The sequence below is a fragment of the Mobula hypostoma genome, chromosome 26 (assembly GCF_963921235.1).
Source record: "Mobula hypostoma chromosome 26, sMobHyp1.1, whole genome shotgun sequence".
NCBI classification, from domain to species: Eukaryota; Metazoa; Chordata; class Chondrichthyes; order Myliobatiformes; family Myliobatidae; genus Mobula; species Mobula hypostoma.
In genome coordinates, this window is record NC_086122.1 from 30,724,361 (window position 1) to 30,743,977 (window position 19,617).

Consider the following 19,617-nt stretch of genomic DNA (forward strand, 5'->3'; position numbering starts at 1 on the left):
GGAACATCTCTCTTCCTAAAGAGAAAGCATGGGGCTTCGATTTTCATCAGCATCATGTTTTTAACCTAGAGTTGAGAAGCCAACATTTTTCCCTTACAGAAAAGGAAAGATCGATTTTTTTTCCCCAAAAGAGAGCAGTTTTCACCTAAAGAGAAAAAAAAATCGAACATTTTTTTTCTGCAGGAGCAACAATTTTTTTGTGCAAAGACTTATCTACAAAGTAAAGCAATAATTTTCATGCAGAGGACGCACAATCCAACCCTCTTTGCAGAGGGGGTGCAGAGTTGGAGGGGAGGGGGGAGCCGGTGCCCCAGAGGGTGGGGCGCACAGAGGTCGCGCCTTTGGTAGGAGGAGGGCGCGCTGTTCCGATCCTTGGCTTCGGCCTCGCCGTGTGCCAGTGTCCAGAGCCGGCCTCCAGCTCACCCCGCCTCCGGGGCCAGGCCTGCCCGCCGCCCCTATGCAGTACGTGCCGCCGCAGAGTGCGAAAGCCCACCCCACTCAACTCATACCCCCTCAGTTCGGCTACGTGATCCTGGTGTTCATTTACAGCTGGGTCATGCTGGCTTACCTGGGAGCCAAAGTGGGCTTCGCCAGGAAGAAATACAACGTCAAGGTAAGGAGAAATCAAAACCCTTATCTAGGGTTAGTTCCATTCCAAACACCAGAGCTTGGGTTTACTTCTTTATCAGCTGAAGGTTTTCAGCAAACACTGCGTTGCGTTGTTCATCCACCCGTTGTCTATCCACCTGGTTAACATTTAAAGTTCCTTTGAATTCTCCCGTGGGTTTTGGTTCCTGAAATTGGAGGGAGGCTCCCTCTTGGTGACAAGGCCCATGGCTCCATTTTCTCAAAGGGGAGTCTTTTTCACAACCATAAATTTTCATCAAAATATACCTACAGTGCCTTGAAAAAAGTGTTCAGCCCCCAACCCTTTGCTTGCATAAATGAGTATTGCAACCAGGGATTTTGATTAATTTAACTGAGAATTGTTATTTGTAAATCACATACTCCTTTCTTCACAGTAGAGCCAAAAAAAACCCAGAAAATTGTAAAATATGGAAATCTAAAACTTCAAAAACTGAAATGTCTGTTGTTCAAAAAGTATTCATCCCCCATTGCTCAATACTTAGTTGACCTGCTCCAGAGGATATCACAGCCAGCAGTCTTTTTGGATAAGTCTCTGTTAGCTTTGCACAATGTGATGGAACAAGATTTGTCCTTTACTCCTTGCAAAATTGCTCATGCTGTGCCAGGCTAGTTGGGGAGTGTGAGTGGACAGCAGTCTTGAGGTCTTGCCAGAGATGTTTGATCAGGTTAAGGTCAAGACTGACTGAGTCACTCAAGAACATCAATATTCTTCCACTTGAAGCCACTCTATGGTTGCTCTGGCCTGCTGAAAGACTAACTTCTTCCCCAGTTAACGCTTTCTAGCAGAAGCTAGAAGTTTTTTTTAATCCAGGATCTCTGTATTTAGCAGTGTTTATCTTCCATCAATCCTGACTGGATCTCCAGTTCCTGCTGCTGAAAAGCATCCCATAGCATGATGCTACCTCTACCATACTTTACAGTAGGGATGGTGTTACCAGGCTGATGCGCAGTATTAGATTTACACCACACGTACTGCTTAGTGTTGAGGTCAAAAAGTACAACTTTAGTCTCATACGGCATGAAGACCTTCTTCCACATCTTTATAGTATCTTCTAAGTGATGCTTTGAAAGCCTTTATGGACAAGCGTATGCTTTTTTTAAAATAAGCCAGAGCTTCTTCCTTGCCACTCTTCCACAAATTCCCTTTTTTTTTTGAAAGGCCTTAGAGATGAGAGGTGACCTGATAGAGGTATACAAGATGATGAGAGGCATTGATCGTGTGGATGGTCAGAAGCTTTTCCCCAGGGCTGAAATGGCTAGCTCAAGAGGACACAGTTTTAAGGTGCTTGGAAGTAGGTACAGAGGAGATGTCAGGGGTAAGTTTTTTTACGCAGAGTGGTGAGTGTGTGGAATGGGCTGCTGGCGACAGTGGTGGAGGCGGATACAATAGGGTCCTTTAAGAGATTCCTGGACAGGTACAAGCAGCTGAGAAAAATAGAGGGCTATGGGTAACCCTAGGTAATTTCTGAGGACAGGACATATTTGGCACAGCTTTGTGGGCTGAAGGGCCTGTATTGTTCTGTAGGTTTTCTATGTTTCTAGATTGTGGAGCCATGAACTGGAGTCATCTCCAGTTGCAGCTCACTCAGAGTGACTGTTGGCATCACAGTAGCCTCTCTTACAAGTCTATTCTTCTCCAGCAACTACGTTTAGAGGTGCAGCCTGACCTAGGCAGTGTGGCTATGGTTTCATATTTTTCCACAATGGATTGCTCTGAGCTCCAAGGTGTGTTCAGTGCCTTTGAGATGGTCTTGTGCCCATCTCCAGATCTCTATTATTTCTCTGACTTGCCTTGAATGCTCTTTTATCTTCATTTTGGTTTGGTCTGTTGAATATCTACCGTGCTGTTGGACCTTACAGAAAGAGGGGTGTTTATTCAGGTGATCCTCCAATTTTCTACATCAACAGATTGGATGAGTTAGTAAGGTAATGCACAGTATATTGCACCTGACCAAAGTCAGTGGAGTAGTTACAAAGGGGATGTATACCTCACCATTTTGATTTTTGGTACATTGTTGATAGGGTTGGGGAATTTTTCTTTTGATTTGACATGATGCACAATGTTTTGTAGATTAGCTCAAAAAGTTATACTTAAATATGTTTTAAATTTAGAACTGGTGGTCTTCCATACAACCTTGCCCAGGCCTGCGCCGTGGAGAGTGAAGACTTTCCGGGCGCAGATCCATGGTCTCGCAAGACTAACGGATGCCTTTAATTTAAAATTTAGAAAATTTAGAAAATGAGACAGTAAAATGTGAAAATAGTTGTGGAGGCTGAATACTTTTTCAGGCCACTATGGGCTTATATTACTGATTTTCTCAAAAATTTTGAATGAAAAATACAAGTGGTATTTAAAATTCTTTACTTTATACTTTATTGTCACCAAACAATTGGCACTAGAATGTACAATATGTAAATATTGGTACTAGAATTTACAATATGTATTTTAGTTAAAATGAGCAGAGAGAAGTAATCAGGATATGGTCATACAGTTGGTATTAATTATGTATTACTCACAAAGTCCTAATTATTCCTCATCATATGTTTAAAAAAAATCACAAAAGACTATCCATTTCGGATAGAGGCATTCTGTGCACCTAAATTCTTTTGCTTGACTCTAGGATCCTGACTGCTATTTTGTGGTCTAATTACATTAATATTTGCAGACTTTGATTTATTTTAATTTATTATCTGATTCTGTTTCCGTTTTCTACATGACAACTACCTTCAATTTTGAACATTCATACCAATATTACCTGCCTGGAATCTGGCGATTTTTTTCGATCCCCAGGTTCTTTTAGGCGTCCAAGAATGCGCAAAAACTTATTGCTTCATGATCGTTTATTTTAGAGCTTAAACATAGGACCAGATGCAGAATATATGAAACCAAAGATCCTCAGGAAAATACAAAGAACAAGATGGTGATATTTGCAGAGCCTGACAGTTTTGTACTTAAGGTAATGCAAATTCCTGAGATAAGGAAGAACCAATTAAAAGATACACAGTCACAGCACGTGTCATGTGCTAACACTTAGCCAGTGAAAAAAGAACAACCTGTTGTGAAACTGCTTTACCCCCTTTCCACCAGTAGACGGAGCCAAACACTACATAATTGTGAAAATATACTTATTTAAACATAAATTGTGTGTTGGTAAAACTGATGATTTTAGTCTTGCTAAAAATCTTGTTAAAAATACAAAACACAACCAATTCGAACAGCTACATCCTACGTTCTTGTTCATGGGTAACTTTCATTTTTATTTTAGACAATCCCATATTTGCAAACTGCTCTACAGTTTCTTTGCCTTTTTTTTAAACCTACTGCACCAATTTTGCTGTCATCTTTTCACTTCTGCCATTTCAACAAATGCTGCTTATAGTCGCTTGGGGGTATTGCATGAATATTTTAAATCATTTTTGTTCACTTTTAGGGATTGTTATCAAAGGTTCAATTTAATGTCAGAAATGTATACAATATACATCCTGAAATGCTTTTTCTTCACAGGACATCCATTAAAACAGAGAAGTGCCCAAAGAATGAACAAAAGTTAAATGTGAGAACCCCCAAAGTTCCCCCCCCCCAGCATGTAAGCAGCAGAAAAGCAAGAATTATATTATCATATCAGGTCTTTATATTTCCTATCATCAGCACGTGCTGTGTCATATGATGTGGACGATCATGGTTACCATGAATGTTATTGGCAAATTTTGTTTTCTACAGAAGTGGTTTGCTATCGCCTTCTTCTGGGCAGTGTCTTTAAAGATGGGTGACCCCCCGCCCCAGCCATTATCAGTACTCTTCAGAGATTGTCTGCCTGGCATCAGGGGTCAGATAACTTTTCTAGAAATCATGCCTCTTGGTTCTGCTTAGACAGAGAAAAACTTCTCTCAGTTTCACATGTTAAAACTTGTAGTAATTGTATAAATTGCAAGATAACTCTCCTCATTTATGTAAACTTTAAAAAATAAATACCATTTTACTCAATCTCTCATGTCAAACCCGCCATCTCACCAAACCATTCTAGTGAGCTGTCACTGTTCCCTTTCAGGCAAGTACTTTGTTTCATCCAACAACATGTTTTGATCCATTGACTGATTCATTTGATTTAATTAACCTGCTTAATCCTTTAAATACATATCTTCACTGTTGTCATTACCTCACCAAACCCTTTCACTCAACAAAATTCACACTCTGTATATTATTTGGCAATGTATTTAGAAACATTCATTAAAGAATAATATATTATTTGTGTGTGGCTGGGTGGAGATGCAAGGCGCTCCTTCCCTCCAGTAGCCTGCAGCTCGCCCTTGGGTAGCACTTGCTAGCCCCCACCTCCCAATCAGGGCCACATGGAGCCATCGGAGCAGGTGGTGGATGATCCTATGAGAGCTGGTGCATATCACATGTCCTGGCTATGCGACCACTGACACTAGGCAGACAGTCTCTGAAGAGTATTGATAATGGCCCCTCTTGTAAAGACACTACCCATAAGAAGGCAATAGCAAACCACTTCCGTAGAAAACTTGGCCAAGGACAATCATGGTCACATGTTGAAAGACCATCATCGCCCATGTCATACAACGAGGCTCAGAATGAATGAACAAACGTTATGTTATTTGAAATGGAACTTGTGTGGATTAATTTTCCATTGGTGAACATTGAAGGTGGATTTTTGAAGCTGAGGCATTCACAAAAGTTATGGGACTGTGTTAGTTATTAGTTTTGTGACAGTATCTTCCAATTTCCTTCCAGTATCCAAACATGTATAGTGATAAAGAACCCATATTCAACTGCATCCAACATGCACATCAAAACACATTGGAGATATATCCTCAATGGCTGATCTTCCAACTGATAGCTGGAGTTGTCTATCCGGTAAGAAAATGGCAGTGTAGTTAATGGGGATATTCTGCCATATACAATCTCATTGCTGTTTCCAGTCAGGTGATGGGTATTACAGTATAATTTCTTCAGCTTTTGTCTAAAGCTCTTCCTTACTTCCAGCCCATAATGCCACTGGTGTTTAGAGCAGTAATGAAAGTCTTCCATCTCTGGTAGTGGTCTTCGTGTCATTATTTTCCTCTTGGTTTTCACTACTGTCAGTCATGCAAGCTGAGGGTGGAGTCTCAGGAATATCATCATACTCAGATTTAGAAGGAATCTTCATTGCTGTTTCCGTAACAATTTTGGTTTACCAGTCAGGGTTGTTGGCCTTGAACTGATTCCCCCAAACCTGGAGGACCGGTGGACCACTACCCTTTGACCTGTTTGGCATGGGTGACCCTACCAAGAACCAAACCATAACCCCTTACTCCAGCCAACTTAGCTCTCTGGGTCACTGAGGCAAACAGGCCTCCAAACCACAAGCGGATTGTGGTCCTCTTGAAGCATCTAAAGGTCTACAAGATTTAAGTTAAGGTGTAACTAACACAGTCTTGCTCCCAAAAATGAAAGCGATATTTTTAACATGATTACTCATAAAAAAATTATCGTGCAGAATCCTAGGGGGAATGGGGCAGTTGCCTGAGAGTCAAGAGTTAAATATCTTTTCACATAATCTGCAATCCTAAAGATTGTAAAATAAGGGAAGTGAAAGACAGTATTCTGCAGTACTTGTCAACGAGTATTACTCAGCAGGCAAGAAAAAAAAATCCCAAGCATTGCACAGCAACAACAGATGTCCAAATATTCCTTCAGGTGCTGCACCCATTTGTCTTGAGTCCTCCCTCAGCACTGCCCTAATATTGGCCAGAGAATTCCCTTGACAGTGAGCCAATCTTACACTTGGAAGTGCCCGTTGGTGATGGGCTGGATCAATGAACTTTTACAATTATTAAAATTTCAGGATAAGAAATAGATTATTATCACCCGGTTGACATCTGTTTGATCAAAATGCATTTCACTGGATAAATTCTATAATACTTAACTCTGTCCAACTCGTTTTCACAGAGGAAAGAAATACTCTTCCTCTAGCAACATATTTTTCCTTGTTTATGTGTAAAATGGCCATTTTCTAATCTTGACCCTCCCCGCAGACTAATTATGTGCTTAGCTGTGCCTTGAATCTATTGGTACAAAACTATGTTACAGACGAGGTAAAATTGGGCAGATGGTATGCCATCATATATTCTTGTTTCTCTTTAGATTAAGAGGTTTCAAATGAATTCCCTATTGTGACTGATACCTATGAAAAAATATATAGATTTACAAGAAATTTTACTCTAAATACTGTATACTGTACACCTTAATCAGAAATATTGCAGTGTCTTAACTTTAAAATCTGTGATTTTTGTAAAATTCTGAGTAGCAACTTTCAGTACAAGAACAAAAGCTGTGAAAATGTTAGTAAGTAAACAATATTTATTGAATATGTTAAGTCTTTCTTAATGTTTCTCACTCTGAACATGGGGATAATATAGTGTACTTAATATTTCACAGATCACTGCTTCTGTGCTTGGTGTCATTTGGGTAACCAGTCGATTTACTTATGCATGGGGATATTACACAGGGGGTAGGTATTATGTAAATTATGTCTGTACAAATATATCACTTAAATATTCAATAGATTAATGAATTTGTTTAATAATGTTAAAGTACAATACCATAGTGCCAGCAGGAAAGAAAGATGCACTTTTTGCATCACAGGACTCCAACTTATCAAAGCAGCATATTGTTCAAGTACAATGTAAATTCAGCAGGTATATCCACATTCAGCAAAGAAAACTTTTAGTAATATCATTTGAGGGAGGAATCTAGAAAATACCCAGGATTGTTAATACTTATCAAAACCAATGGATCATTTTGACTATATCTCAACATAGCATCTCTTAGAAAGGATGAGACTCCCAGTAATGCAGCAATAATAGACAAGATTCTGCAAGGAAATTGGAATTTACTTACCGGTGCAAAGGTAGGCATTACCAACCAGTGAACACTGTCATCTAGAGTCAGTGTAAACAGGAAATGAAGCAGCAAGAAGTGTTTTTATATCCAAAATAATTATAAAGAAAGTTTTAAAGGAAGTGACATAGCTTGGTGTCAGTCAAAACAATTATATAAATGTACATAGGTAAAAACTAACAAAAATGGTCCTTAGTTTCAGAAAAGCTAACACAAGAAAAATACATTTAATATGGCAAGACCCTGAACAGTGTTGATGAACAGAGGGATCTTGAGGTCCAAGTTCATAACTCCCTAAAAGTATCTGCACAGGTTGATAGGTGGTTAAGAACGCATATGGTGTGCTTGCTTTTATTCGTTGAGGCATTCAGTTCAAAAGTCAGCAAGTTATTTTACAACTTTATAAAACTAGTTAGGCCATACCGGGTGTATTGCATACAGTTCTGGTCACCCCAATATGGGAAGGATGTCAAGGCTTCGGAGAGGGTACAGAATAGGTTCACCAGGATCAGAGGGCGCGTAATATAATGAGAGGTTGGACGAACTTGGGTTTTCTTCTCTGGAGCAGTGGCTTTCTAAAACATAGAAAGTCTACAGCACGATACAGGCCCTTCGGCCCACAAAGCTGTGCTGAACATGTCTTTACTTTAGAAATTACCTAGGGTTACCCATAGCCCTCTATTTTTCTAAGCTCCATGTACCTATCCAGGAGTCTCTTAAAAGACCCTATCATATCCACCTCTACCACCGTTGCCGGTAGCCCATTCCACGCATTCACCACTCTCTGCATAAAAAACCTACATCTCCTCTGTACCTACTTCCAAGCACCTTAAAACCGTGCCCTCTCCTGTTCAGCCCTGGGGAAAAAGCCTCTGACTATCCACACGATCAATGCCTTTCATCATCTTGTACACCTCTATCAGGTCACCTCTCATCCTCCATCGCTCCAAGGAGAAAACTCGACCTGTTCTCATAAGGCATGCTCCCCAGTCCTGACAACATCCTTTTAAATCACCTGTGCACCCTTTCTACGATTTCCACATCCTTCCTGTAGTGAGGCGACCAGAAATGAGCACAGTACTCCAAGTGGGGTCTGACCAGGGTCCTATATAGCTGCAACATTACCTCCCGGCTCCCAAAATCAATCCCAAGATTGATGAAGGCCAATGCACCAAATGCCTTCTTAACCACAGAGTCAACCTGCACAGCAGCTTTGAGTGTCTTATGGACTTGGACCCTGAGATCCCTTTGATCCTCCATACTGCCAGGAGTCTTACCATTAATATTATATTCTGCCATCATATTTGACCTACCAGAATGAACCACCTCACGCTTATCTGGGTTGAACTCCCATCTGCCACTCCTCAGCCCAGTTTTGCATCCTGTCGATGTTCCACTGTAACCTCTGACAGCCCTCCACACTATCCACAACACCCCCAACCTTTGTGTCATCAGCAAATTTACTATCCATCCCTCTACTTCCTTATCCTGGTGATTTATAAAAATCACGAAGAGTAGGGATCCCAGAACAAATCCCTGAGACACACCACTGGTGACTGACCTCCATGCAGAATATGACTTGTCTAAAACCACTCTATGCTTTCTATGGGCAAGCCAATTTTGGATCCACAAAGCAAGGTCCCCTTGGATCCCATGCCTCCTTACTTTCTCAATAAGCTTTGTATGTGGTACCTTATTAAATGCCTTGCTGAAATCCATACACACTACATCTACTGCTCAACCTTCATCAATGTGTTTAGTCACATCCTCAAAAAATTCAATCAGGCTCGTAAGGCACAACCTGCCTTTGACAAAGCTATGCTGACTATTCCTAATCATATTATGCTTCTCCAAATGTTCATAAATCCTGCCTCTCAGGATCTTTTCCATCAACTTACCAACTACTGAAGAAAGACTCACGTGTCTATAATTTCCTGGGCTACCTCCACTCACTTTCTTGATTAAGGGAACAATACCTGCAACCCTCCAATCTTCTGGAACCTATCCTGTCCCCATTGATGATGCAAAGATCATCGCCAGAGACTCAGCAATCTCCTCCCTCACCTCCCCCAGCAGCCTGGGATACATCTCGTCCAGTCCCGGTGACTTATTCAACTTGATGCTCTCCAAATGCTCCAGCACATCCTCTTTCTTAATGTCTATATGCTCAAGCTTTTCCATCCGCTGTAAGTCATCCCTACAATCACCAAGATCCTTTTCCGTAGTGAATACTGAAGCGAAGTATTCATTAAGTACCTCTGCTGTCTCCTCCGGTTCCATACACACTTTTCCACTGTCACACTCAATTGGTCCTATTCTCTCACGTCTTATTCTCTTGCTCTTCACATACTTGTAGAATGCCTCAGGCTTTTCCTTAATCCTGTCTGCCAAGGCCTTCTCATGGCCCCTTCTGGCTCTCCTAATGTTATTCTTAAGCTCCTTCCTGCTAGCCTTATAATCCTCTAGATCTCTATCATTACCTAGTTTTTTTAACCTTTCGTAAGCTTTTCTTCTTGACTAGAATTACAACAGCCTTTGTACACCATGGTTCCTGTACCCTGCCATCCTTTCCCTGTCTTATTGGAACGTACCTATGCAGAACTCCACGCAAATATCCCCTGAACAATTGCCACATTTCTTCCATACATTTCCCTGAGAACATCTGTTCCCAATTTATGCTTCCAAGTGCCTGCCTGAGAGCCTCATATTTCCCCTTACTCCAATTAAACGCTTTCCTAACTTGTCTATTCCTATCCCTCTCCAATGCTATGGTAAAGGAGATAGAATTGTGATCACTATCTCCAAAATGCTCTCCCATAGAGATCTGACACCTGACCAGGTTCATTTCCCAATATCAGATCAAATACAGACCTACATATTGTGTCAGGATACCTTTCTGAACACACCTAACAAACGCCACGCCATCTAAACCCCTTGCTCTAGGGAGATACCAATCAATATTTGAGAAATTAAAATCTCCCACCATGACAACCCTATTATTATTACCCCTTTCCAGAATCTGTCTCCCTATCTGCTCCTCGATGTCCCTGTTGCTATTGGGTGGTCTATAAAAAATACCCAGTAGATTTATTGACCCTTTCCTGTTCCACCCACAGAGACTTCGTAGATAATCCCTCCGTGACTCCCTCCTTTTCTCAGCTGTGACACTAACTCTGAATGGCAGTGCCACACCCCAGCCTCTTTTGCCTCCCTCTCTGACAATTCTGAAGCATCTAAAGCCTGGCACTCTATGTAACCATTCCTGCCCCTGAGCCATCCAAGTTTCTGGAATGGCCACAACATCATAGCTCCAAGTACTGATCCACGCTGTAAGGTCATCTGCTTTGTTCAAAATACTCCTTGCATTAAAATAGCCACATCTGAAACTATTGGACTGAGCACATCCCTTCTCTATCACCTGCCTATCCTCCCTCTCGCACTGTCTACAAGCTTTCTCTATTTTGTGAGCCAGCTGCCTCTTTCTCCGTCTCTTCAGTTTGGTGAAGTTTAAACTCTCCCCAATAGCGGTAGCAAACCTCCCTGCCAGGATATTGGTCCCCCTCATATTCAAGTGCAAACCGTCCTTTTTGTACAGGTCACACCTGCCCCAAGAGTTCCAGAAATCTGAATCCCTGCCCCCTGCACCGGCTGAGGGGAGATCTGATAGAGGTTTATAAGATTGAGCAGCATAGATAAACAGTCTGTTTTTCCAAGGGTTGAAATGTCTTAATACCAGAGGTGGGGTGGCAGGGAGCGAATGTGTCTTTACCAAAGGAAATGTAAGGCTCTCCTTACCTCTGCGAGCCTGCAGGTCACCCTTGGGCAAGGTGTAGTACCTGCCTAGCCCTCCCCGATTATGGTCAGGTAAAACCATGGGAGCAGGTGGTGGATGGTCGTATGAGCAGCTGGTGCACATCACAAGTCCTGGTTATGCGATCACTGATGCCAGGCAGACAATCTCTGAAGAGTATTGATAATGGCTGGGGTCACCCTTGTAAAGACACTGCCCAGAAGAAAACAATGGCAAACCACTTTGGTAGAAAAATTTGCCAAGAACACTCATGGTCATGTAAAAGACCATGATTTCCCACATCATACATACAATACAGCAGATAACAAGTGAATGAACGTAAATAAATATAATGAAAAGGTGAAATTCATCATCTCCAAAGATTATCATTGGTCACACATTGATCCAAACTGAGCACATACCAATTATCCATTGGTTGTTATCCCTGCTTATTTATTCCTTGTTTCAGCCAGTGGGTTACTCCCAATTTCATCAGCTCTTATTTTTGTTGTTTCCCTCCAACTTCTTGTGTTACATTTGCCCATTCCCATCTCTGTATCATTGACATTGATAAATTGATATCAAACTCAAATTGTATTAATCACCTTGAGAGTATTTATCAAGTTTTTTTTCTCGTTTCTTTTCCTTTTGTAATACTAAAATGTCCATTTATTGGTCTTTTTGGTGTTTACAAATATTTTCGTGGTTATTTTTAATCTGGCCAGTTTTTATTTTCCTTTCCTAGTCTACATGCTTAATATGGTGGATTCCAGTTAATTGAGACCAGTGCATTTTGGCCCAATAAAGCAGCTGTCCCATTTAGCTGAACTTTCATGGAAATAGTTTTCAAAAAACCATTTAACTGAGTAACAGATTATGTATTTAAATTAAAAGAACGAACAAATTTGGAGACTAATAATGCTACTAGTGCTATAAAACTGTATTAGTTCCTAATAATTATCGATGGAATTCATCCAGTGTATACCACCGTGTTCTTTTGACTGTATATAAACAATCATAGACACCTCATGTAGATAAGACTACCTTCATATAATCCTTTCATTGGTTGCATCCTCTAATCTTTATTTTCATTGTAATGTTCAAGATCGTCGATACCTTTTAAAATCTTCATAGAATTTAAGGATCTTTGTCGAATTCTTCATGCTTGTTGAAGTAGTGAAATCGTTCATTATAAGGATCTACCCCTTTAGTAATAATAATCGAAGCACAGAGAGTTTCTATATACCAACAAGTAGCCTTTATTGTCTCAACTAAAATGCTCGTGGGTTCACAAACTGACTACAGCTGTGCACCCCCACTAGTATTCCCCGACCCTTCATGAACAGTTAATGAAGAGAAAAGGTATTACCCGGGAGAGGAGTCTACTCCGAGTCAGGCTCTCCTTGTCTTCACGCTCCTATCTCTACGTGTCCATGGGGTCACCTCTTGTAATAGTTTAATTTTCACTCCTGGACACTTTTAACATCTCCAAATGTGAATGCTTAAAACCAGCGACCAAAATAGTTCTGAATTTTCTTACTGTTTATTTCTTGCCAACTATGTGATAAAATCAGTGCTTTTTGAACACAAACACTCACAACTTACGGTATTTAAGTACTGTTCACTCTAAGCATGGCAAAGTGGCCACACCAGTGCATGTGACCAAAGCTTGTTGGCCCAAATAAGTGACTGCCTCTATTAACTAATGGCCCAATTAACCAGAATCTACTGTATTTGTAATTGCGATTCTAGCTTTTTTGCCAAACATTCACCAACCATTCTGTAGCCTTTGATTCTTTACCCACTCTTTGGTCAGTATGTAGCTTCGAAAGAGTGATCTACACTGGTCCACAAGCCATAAAGCTCCTATTTTCGTACAACACCAACTATTCAGCATACACCATCTAAAACTTGCAATTTATATTTTTAAAAAATAATTAAACGTTTAAGAATACAGATGGTGGTTCATCCGGTATCTGCTTTTTCTTTACAGTGCCAGAGAGAAGAATGACTGGGTCCTACGGATACATTGGCCTTCTGGGAGTCATTTTCCTGTCCATATTCATTGCTTTTAAAACCCTTGTTTCACAGTGATAAAACTACCACAACAATAGGTTGTGAAAGGTTTAAAAAAAAGTTGTCAGGCATTCAACATATCCAGCCATTTTGAAATGGACACCAGCTCCGAACTTCTTCCTGCTCCTTGTTTATCAACTGGTTTAAATATTGCCAACATGCGGTAGAGTTTTCTTCCAGCTATGTTATGCACTACAGTTTTGTTATATTTAATCAAATGGTATACTGGGAAACAAGATTAAATTCCAAATTTCTTTTTTTTTTTAATCTTTAGGCTAAATTTTAATTTTTACTTTTTAGCTAAATTCTGTGATTCTTGTTGAAGTAATATTGAACTGAGTTTAATATTTTTCATCTTTCAAGATGGTCACTAAAGTTATTTCAAAATTTTAATCTAACAGCCTCAGTTTATATTATGGGTTGAATTTAAATCTGACAAAAGATTACAAGTAGAAAATATAAATGTACAGAACTGGTGAAAGAATGTTAAGTTATAATTCAGCTGATAGGAACATATCAACCATTGAAAGAGAAAGCTAGGGAAAGGCAAGGCTGTGATTCATCAATGAATGCCCTGACAGTGACAACTGAAACAAGTATACACTTTTCATATGTTCACTGACTTGTATATTACGTGTTTGACAGATTTTCAAAACCATTAAATGTTATCCATTTTAAACTTCATTCAAATCAAATAATGGAATGGCTTTTAGTATAATTTTGTCTTAAACTTCATGCATCTTGTTGTAACCATTCATCAGGATCCAACTAGTCAATTATTTCCTCAAAAGTGCATTTTTAATGTACAATTCTTGATGTGGTTGTTCCCGATTTAATTTCTAAATAAATATCAACTTTAAAACTAACGTTAGTTATTTTTGTGGTACAAAAACTCTATAAATTAAAAAGCTGTGTAATGTATAAATGGACAGCAACAAACCATCCAATACTTTGCAGAAAAATGCTGAAGTAACAGGATACAACCTTCATAGATTGCAACAAAAAATTCTTCACACTACAATAACCAACACCCGGTCCAGGAGTTAAAAAGAAACATAATGGCTATCAGTGACAATGGTTTTAAATGCGTACTCCATTTTTAAGTCATTTTAAAGTTTTTCTTCACTGAAGTTTCATCACTGAACTGTTCCCACAACCAAGATTCATTTTCAAGGACCTTTAATCTCATGTTCTCAATACTTATTTTCTTTTTGCATTAACAGTTTCTTGTCTTTCACACACCGGTTGTCCGCCCTGGTGATGCGACCTTTCATTGATTCTACTATGGTTATTAGATTTAATGATTATGCCCACAAGGAAATGAATCTTAGGGCTGTTTCCAGTGGCATATGTACTTTGATAATAAATTTACTTTGAACCTTTAAGTTATTTTTCCCCCTTAATAGTGAGGCTTCATGCTCACGCTACCCTCATAAGCTGTTTGTACCTTCATCATGTGAGTTCCAATTGCTACAGCCCAATCTACTGTTAAAAATATGCAAAAGCAATGTTAGAAATTTCCGAAAATAATTGTACGTAGAATCCCTTTTGCATTTGCTAACCAACGGTGGAAATACCTGTGTAGACAGCAACGCACAAGACCCAGCAGGACTCCACATGGACAAATAGTCCAACATTTGGGCAAAGGAAAAGTGCCCATCACCCACAGCATTCTAGAGGAGAAAATGTACTGAGCAACCTCCGGTAATGTTAATTCCGTTATTTGCAAAAAGTGTCAGAAGGGATGTTTTTTGCCATCATAAAAATATTTATCTTCTTTTGCCTATTAGTGTCCCCTTTGTTATTACAATCCTAGTAGTCAAGGCATCAAGAACAGCAAAATTAAAACGTGTTTTTTAATTACAGTACCTTTTTCTACATATGTTTATATACCTACTCAACAACCTCTTTGCCTTCTGGTTCATCATCTCTAGCACTACACCCAAAACTACTGGTTAATCATCAAATACCTGATTAAATGGGAATACATTTAACTGTCAAGAGCACCAAGTCACAGTGCAAACACCAGGGATAGGCTTTGATTCATTCTTGGCATGGTCTGGGGGTCCAACAGTTGAAATGAATTGTGCTCAAGAGGCAAAGTGAACAATATTCTTCCCAAGCCATGTTGGTACCTTGCTAACTATCTCACAGGAGTAGCCACAAGAAAATGCAATCTAGTGACATACATTAGGAAAGTTGACTTTTAATATTAATAAATTTCATTATTGGGGGAAAAAGACTACAGATTTCATGAGAAGCCTTAAATATGAAGTGAAGCATGTAATGCTAACAAGTAAATTCAATACGGTACAGTTTATCTTTGTTCAGAATGTTATCCTATTTCACTAACTATAGAAAGGGTTCAGAAGTGGTCTTGATAAGGTACTGCTACTTATTTAATTAGATACAGGAATAGGTCCTTCTGGCCCTTCAAGCCATGTCACTCAGCAACTCCCAATGGCCTCCAATTTAACCCTAACCTAATCACAGGGCAGCAATGACCAATTAATCTACTGATAGGTACATCTTTGGACTGTGGGAGGAGACTGGAGCACCCCAGAGAAAACCCATACGATCCATGGGAAGGAAGCACATACTCCTTTGCCGGGATTGAACATCAATGCCCCGAGCAGTAATCACGCTGCACTAACCACTGCGCTCTTCATGAAAGCTCAAAAACAAATTCTTGCCAACCAAATCACAAACAAGAGAAAGTTTGCAGCTGCTGGAAATGCATGTTGCTTGCCAACCAAATCCTGGTTTCCAAAGGAATGAGCCCATATTTTTCTAATACAGGGTTTCCCAACTTGGGGTCTGTGGCATAAAAGTTTGGGGGAAACCCCTGTTCAAATACAACATTGCTTCAGCAAGAATGGCAGAGCAAAGAGTTTCATGGCAATGTTGTTTTTTTCCATTTTAAATCTAACCAAAGTTAAGATTTTCTATCGAACTTCAAATATGAACGTCAGTGACAAAGAATAACAATCTTCCCATCTCCATTACATCAAACAAACACAATGTCATTATCAGGCTAGATTTCATTCAACAGTTCAACAGAAGTTGGATTTGAACTGTGATGATGTAGATTTAAGTGGATGCTATGATTGAGTCAAGCATGAACATATTTCATTGGAAACAGCATGGTACACTAATTAGAATGTTCCACAATAAATATTAGCTGGAAACATTCCTCTAGATGCCTTAATTTTGATGGCATGGTTGAATTTTTAGCAGAACAAACTACTCTTTCAGTTAAATACAAGTGCTAGAAATTCAAATACACTTCACAAAGAGGGAATCTCATACATAGACAATCAGATGTGAATTGGTACTGTTTTAAACAACTTATCATGCGGTGCTGGAAGATTGTGGGTTCAACTGCCAAAGCAGAGATTACCATCCCCACTGTCACTTCATTCAAAGCTGTTTCGATTGGTTAATGGTTCCAGTCAAGTTTCTGCCAAAATATCAAGCAGTTAAAGAAAATTAGGTCAACCAAAGAATGTTTATTACAAACTAAAAAATTATATATCCAATGTTACAAGATTTCAAAACAAAGTATAACCAATTCGTGTCTTTTAACAACAGTGTACTTCAAGCAACGCTTTCCAGTCAGTTGATTCATCTGCTTAAAAGGCAAATTTAAAACGTCAATATTTTGACTAATTGCCTTATACAGTTGGGTCAATCACCTCCTGTGGATTTGGGGGTCTTCAACTCTGTATAAGTTTTAAACCCTGAACAGAACAAGGATTTTCAACCATACATTTTTTAAAATTTTCAGGCCAAAATAATGTGGCACCGAATGAATGGACAATTAGAATCTCAAAAATACACTGGGGGAAATAGCAATTGTACAACTTCTTAAAAAAGTAACACACAACCCGGCCCTTTCCTCCAGTCCGTCAGTAAATCCCTGAACTGGACAGTACACGTTAATTCAAACTTGCAAGTGGGAAATCCGCTCACAGTTCGGTTGTTTAATGAAGATGGCGACATGCTTCGACTCTGTAACAAAAGAGTCAACGAACTGATTTTGAAACGGTGGCGCTGCCGTCCGATTGTCTCGGTTCAGGTTGCGTGAAACTTCGCCCTGGCTAATGTCCCTGGTCCAGGCGTTGCTTATCTGGTCGAGCGTACTAATCCAGGTCGTGAAGGCACCACCATCGGCCGGTGAGGCCCCATCATCGGGCCGGGCATCATGGGCACCGGGCCGCTGATGGGCGGTCTCATCCCCGGGCCCACCAGCATCATACCAGGAGGCGCAGGGCCCATCATCGGCATCATGGGCGGCCCTCCCATTGGGGGTCCGGGCAGGATGGCGGGCCGCGGCGGCGGCACCCCGACGTTCCCAGGCGGAGGTGGGATGGCGGCCCCAGCCGGGGGCGGCCCGGCCGGCGCCGGGAAGGGGGCCGTGGGCGGGATTTTGCCCTGGCGGAAGGCGGCCGTGGTCTTGTCGATGAGGCTTTGGGCCTGCTCCTCCATCCATTTCTGATAGTAGTCTTTGACGTTCTCCTTGTGCTTGCGCCCCTCACAGTGCGTCTTGCGGACGGACGGGGAGTCGTGAGTGAGGTAGGTGTCACAGTAATCGCAGTAATACTTCGGCATCTTGTCTCCGTCCGAGTCCGAGAGCGCGGCTGCGTCACGGCACACGTGACTACCCGGAGCCAGACCGCCTCGTAGCACACGTGACTACCAGCCGCCAGACCGCCTCTCAGCACACGTGACTACCAGCCGCCAGACCGCCTCTCAGCACACGTGACTACCAGCCGCCAGACCGCCTCTCAGCACACGTGACTACCAGCCGCCAGACCGCCTCTCAGCACACGTGACTACCAGCCGCCAGACCGCCTCGCAGCACACGTGACTACCCGCCGCCAGGCATGCGCAGTAGCTTGCTCCAGCCTCAAGCCATGTGGTTTTGCCACAATTTAGAATTAAATCGATGGGGAAAATCCTGGAAATGTGAAATACAGACGCAGTGATCCCTGCAGGGATATATAAAGTTAACGCTACAGGTTTTAACTGAGTGTCTTTAATGCAATATGTGAACTGTTTTCTTTGCCTGAATTGTTGTGTCAGCAATTCAGAATCAGGTTTCATTTCACCGGCGTGTCGTGCAATTTATTGTCTTTACAATAGCAGCACAATGTTTTCTAATAATAAAAAAAACAAGAATTACAGGAAGTGTACAGATATATTTACTAGAATTCGTGTTTTGCATATTATATAATATATATTAGTTTAAAGAGTAGTGCAAAACTAGAAATAAAAAATAGTGAGGTAGTGTTCATGGGTTCAATGTCCATTCAGAAATCTGATGGCAAAAGGGGAAGAAGCTGTTCCCGAATCGTTGACTCTGTGCCTGTATACTTCCTTCCCGATGGTGGCAATCAGGGTCCTTAATGATGGACGCCGCCCTTTTGAGGCATTGCTCCTTGAAAATGTACTACGAATGGAGATGACTACGTTTACAGTTCTCTGCAGCTTATTTCGATCCTTGCAGTAGCTGCACCCCCCCCCCCATACTCACGGCTTCAGAGCTGTGTGTCAGACATGGTTATAAGCAGCACTGGGACCCCCCAGGGGACTGTATTGGCTCCCTTCCTGTTTACCTCGGACTTTAGATCCAATACTGAGTCATGTCATCTGCAGAAATTCTCTGACGACTCAGCAATAGTTGGATGTATACAGGGAGGGCGGGAGGATGAGGCCCTAGTGCAGGACTTTGTCAAATGGTGCAAGCTGAATCATCTGCAGCTGAACATCAGTGAGACAACGGAGATGATGATGGACTTTAGGAAGACGAAGCACTTGCCCCTATTACTATTGGTGGTGAGGACCTGGGGGTGCACCTGAGTGGACCACCAACACAGAGTCTGTGTACAAGAAGGGCCAGAGTCACCTCTACTTCCTGAGGAGACCGAGGTCCTTTGAAGTGTGCAGGCCTCTCCTTCGCGTGTCCTACTCGCCTGTTGTCGCCAGTACAATCTTTTATGCAGCGATGTGCTGGGGCCATGGCATCAACAAGGGTGATGCCAACAAACTAATTAGAAAGGTTGGTTCTGTTATAGGAGTCAAACTGGACGCACTGGAGGATGTGGTAGAACAAAGGATCCTACGGAAAATCCTGACAATTCTGGACAATGTTTCTCACCCTCTGCATGCCACCTTGGCTGAACAGAGGAGTGCTTTTTGT

General features: G+C 41.1%; 2 protein-coding genes across 2 annotated transcripts; one reads left to right on the forward strand and one right to left on the reverse strand.

Annotated features, from left to right (window-relative positions):
* The first annotated feature begins 313 nt into the window (after window positions 1-313).
* mgst3b (microsomal glutathione S-transferase 3b) lies at window positions 314-14,688 on the forward strand. The gene is made up of 4 exons (XM_063033678.1): window positions 314-613; window positions 5,402-5,524; window positions 7,088-7,160; window positions 13,333-14,688. Exons 1-4 carry the CDS (start codon window positions 458-460, stop codon window positions 13,431-13,433), a joined length of 453 nt encoding a protein of 150 aa, XP_062889748.1. The 5' UTR covers window positions 314-457; the 3' UTR covers window positions 13,434-14,688.
* Window positions 14,689-16,902: 2,214 nt separating this feature from the next.
* On the reverse strand, window positions 16,903-18,106 carry snrpc (small nuclear ribonucleoprotein polypeptide C). The gene has a single exon (XM_063033676.1). The coding sequence runs from the start codon at window positions 18,024-18,026 to the stop codon at window positions 17,541-17,543; it is 486 nt and encodes a 161-aa protein (XP_062889746.1). The 5' UTR covers window positions 18,027-18,106; the 3' UTR covers window positions 16,903-17,540.
* Window positions 18,107-19,617: the final 1,511 nt, after the last annotated feature.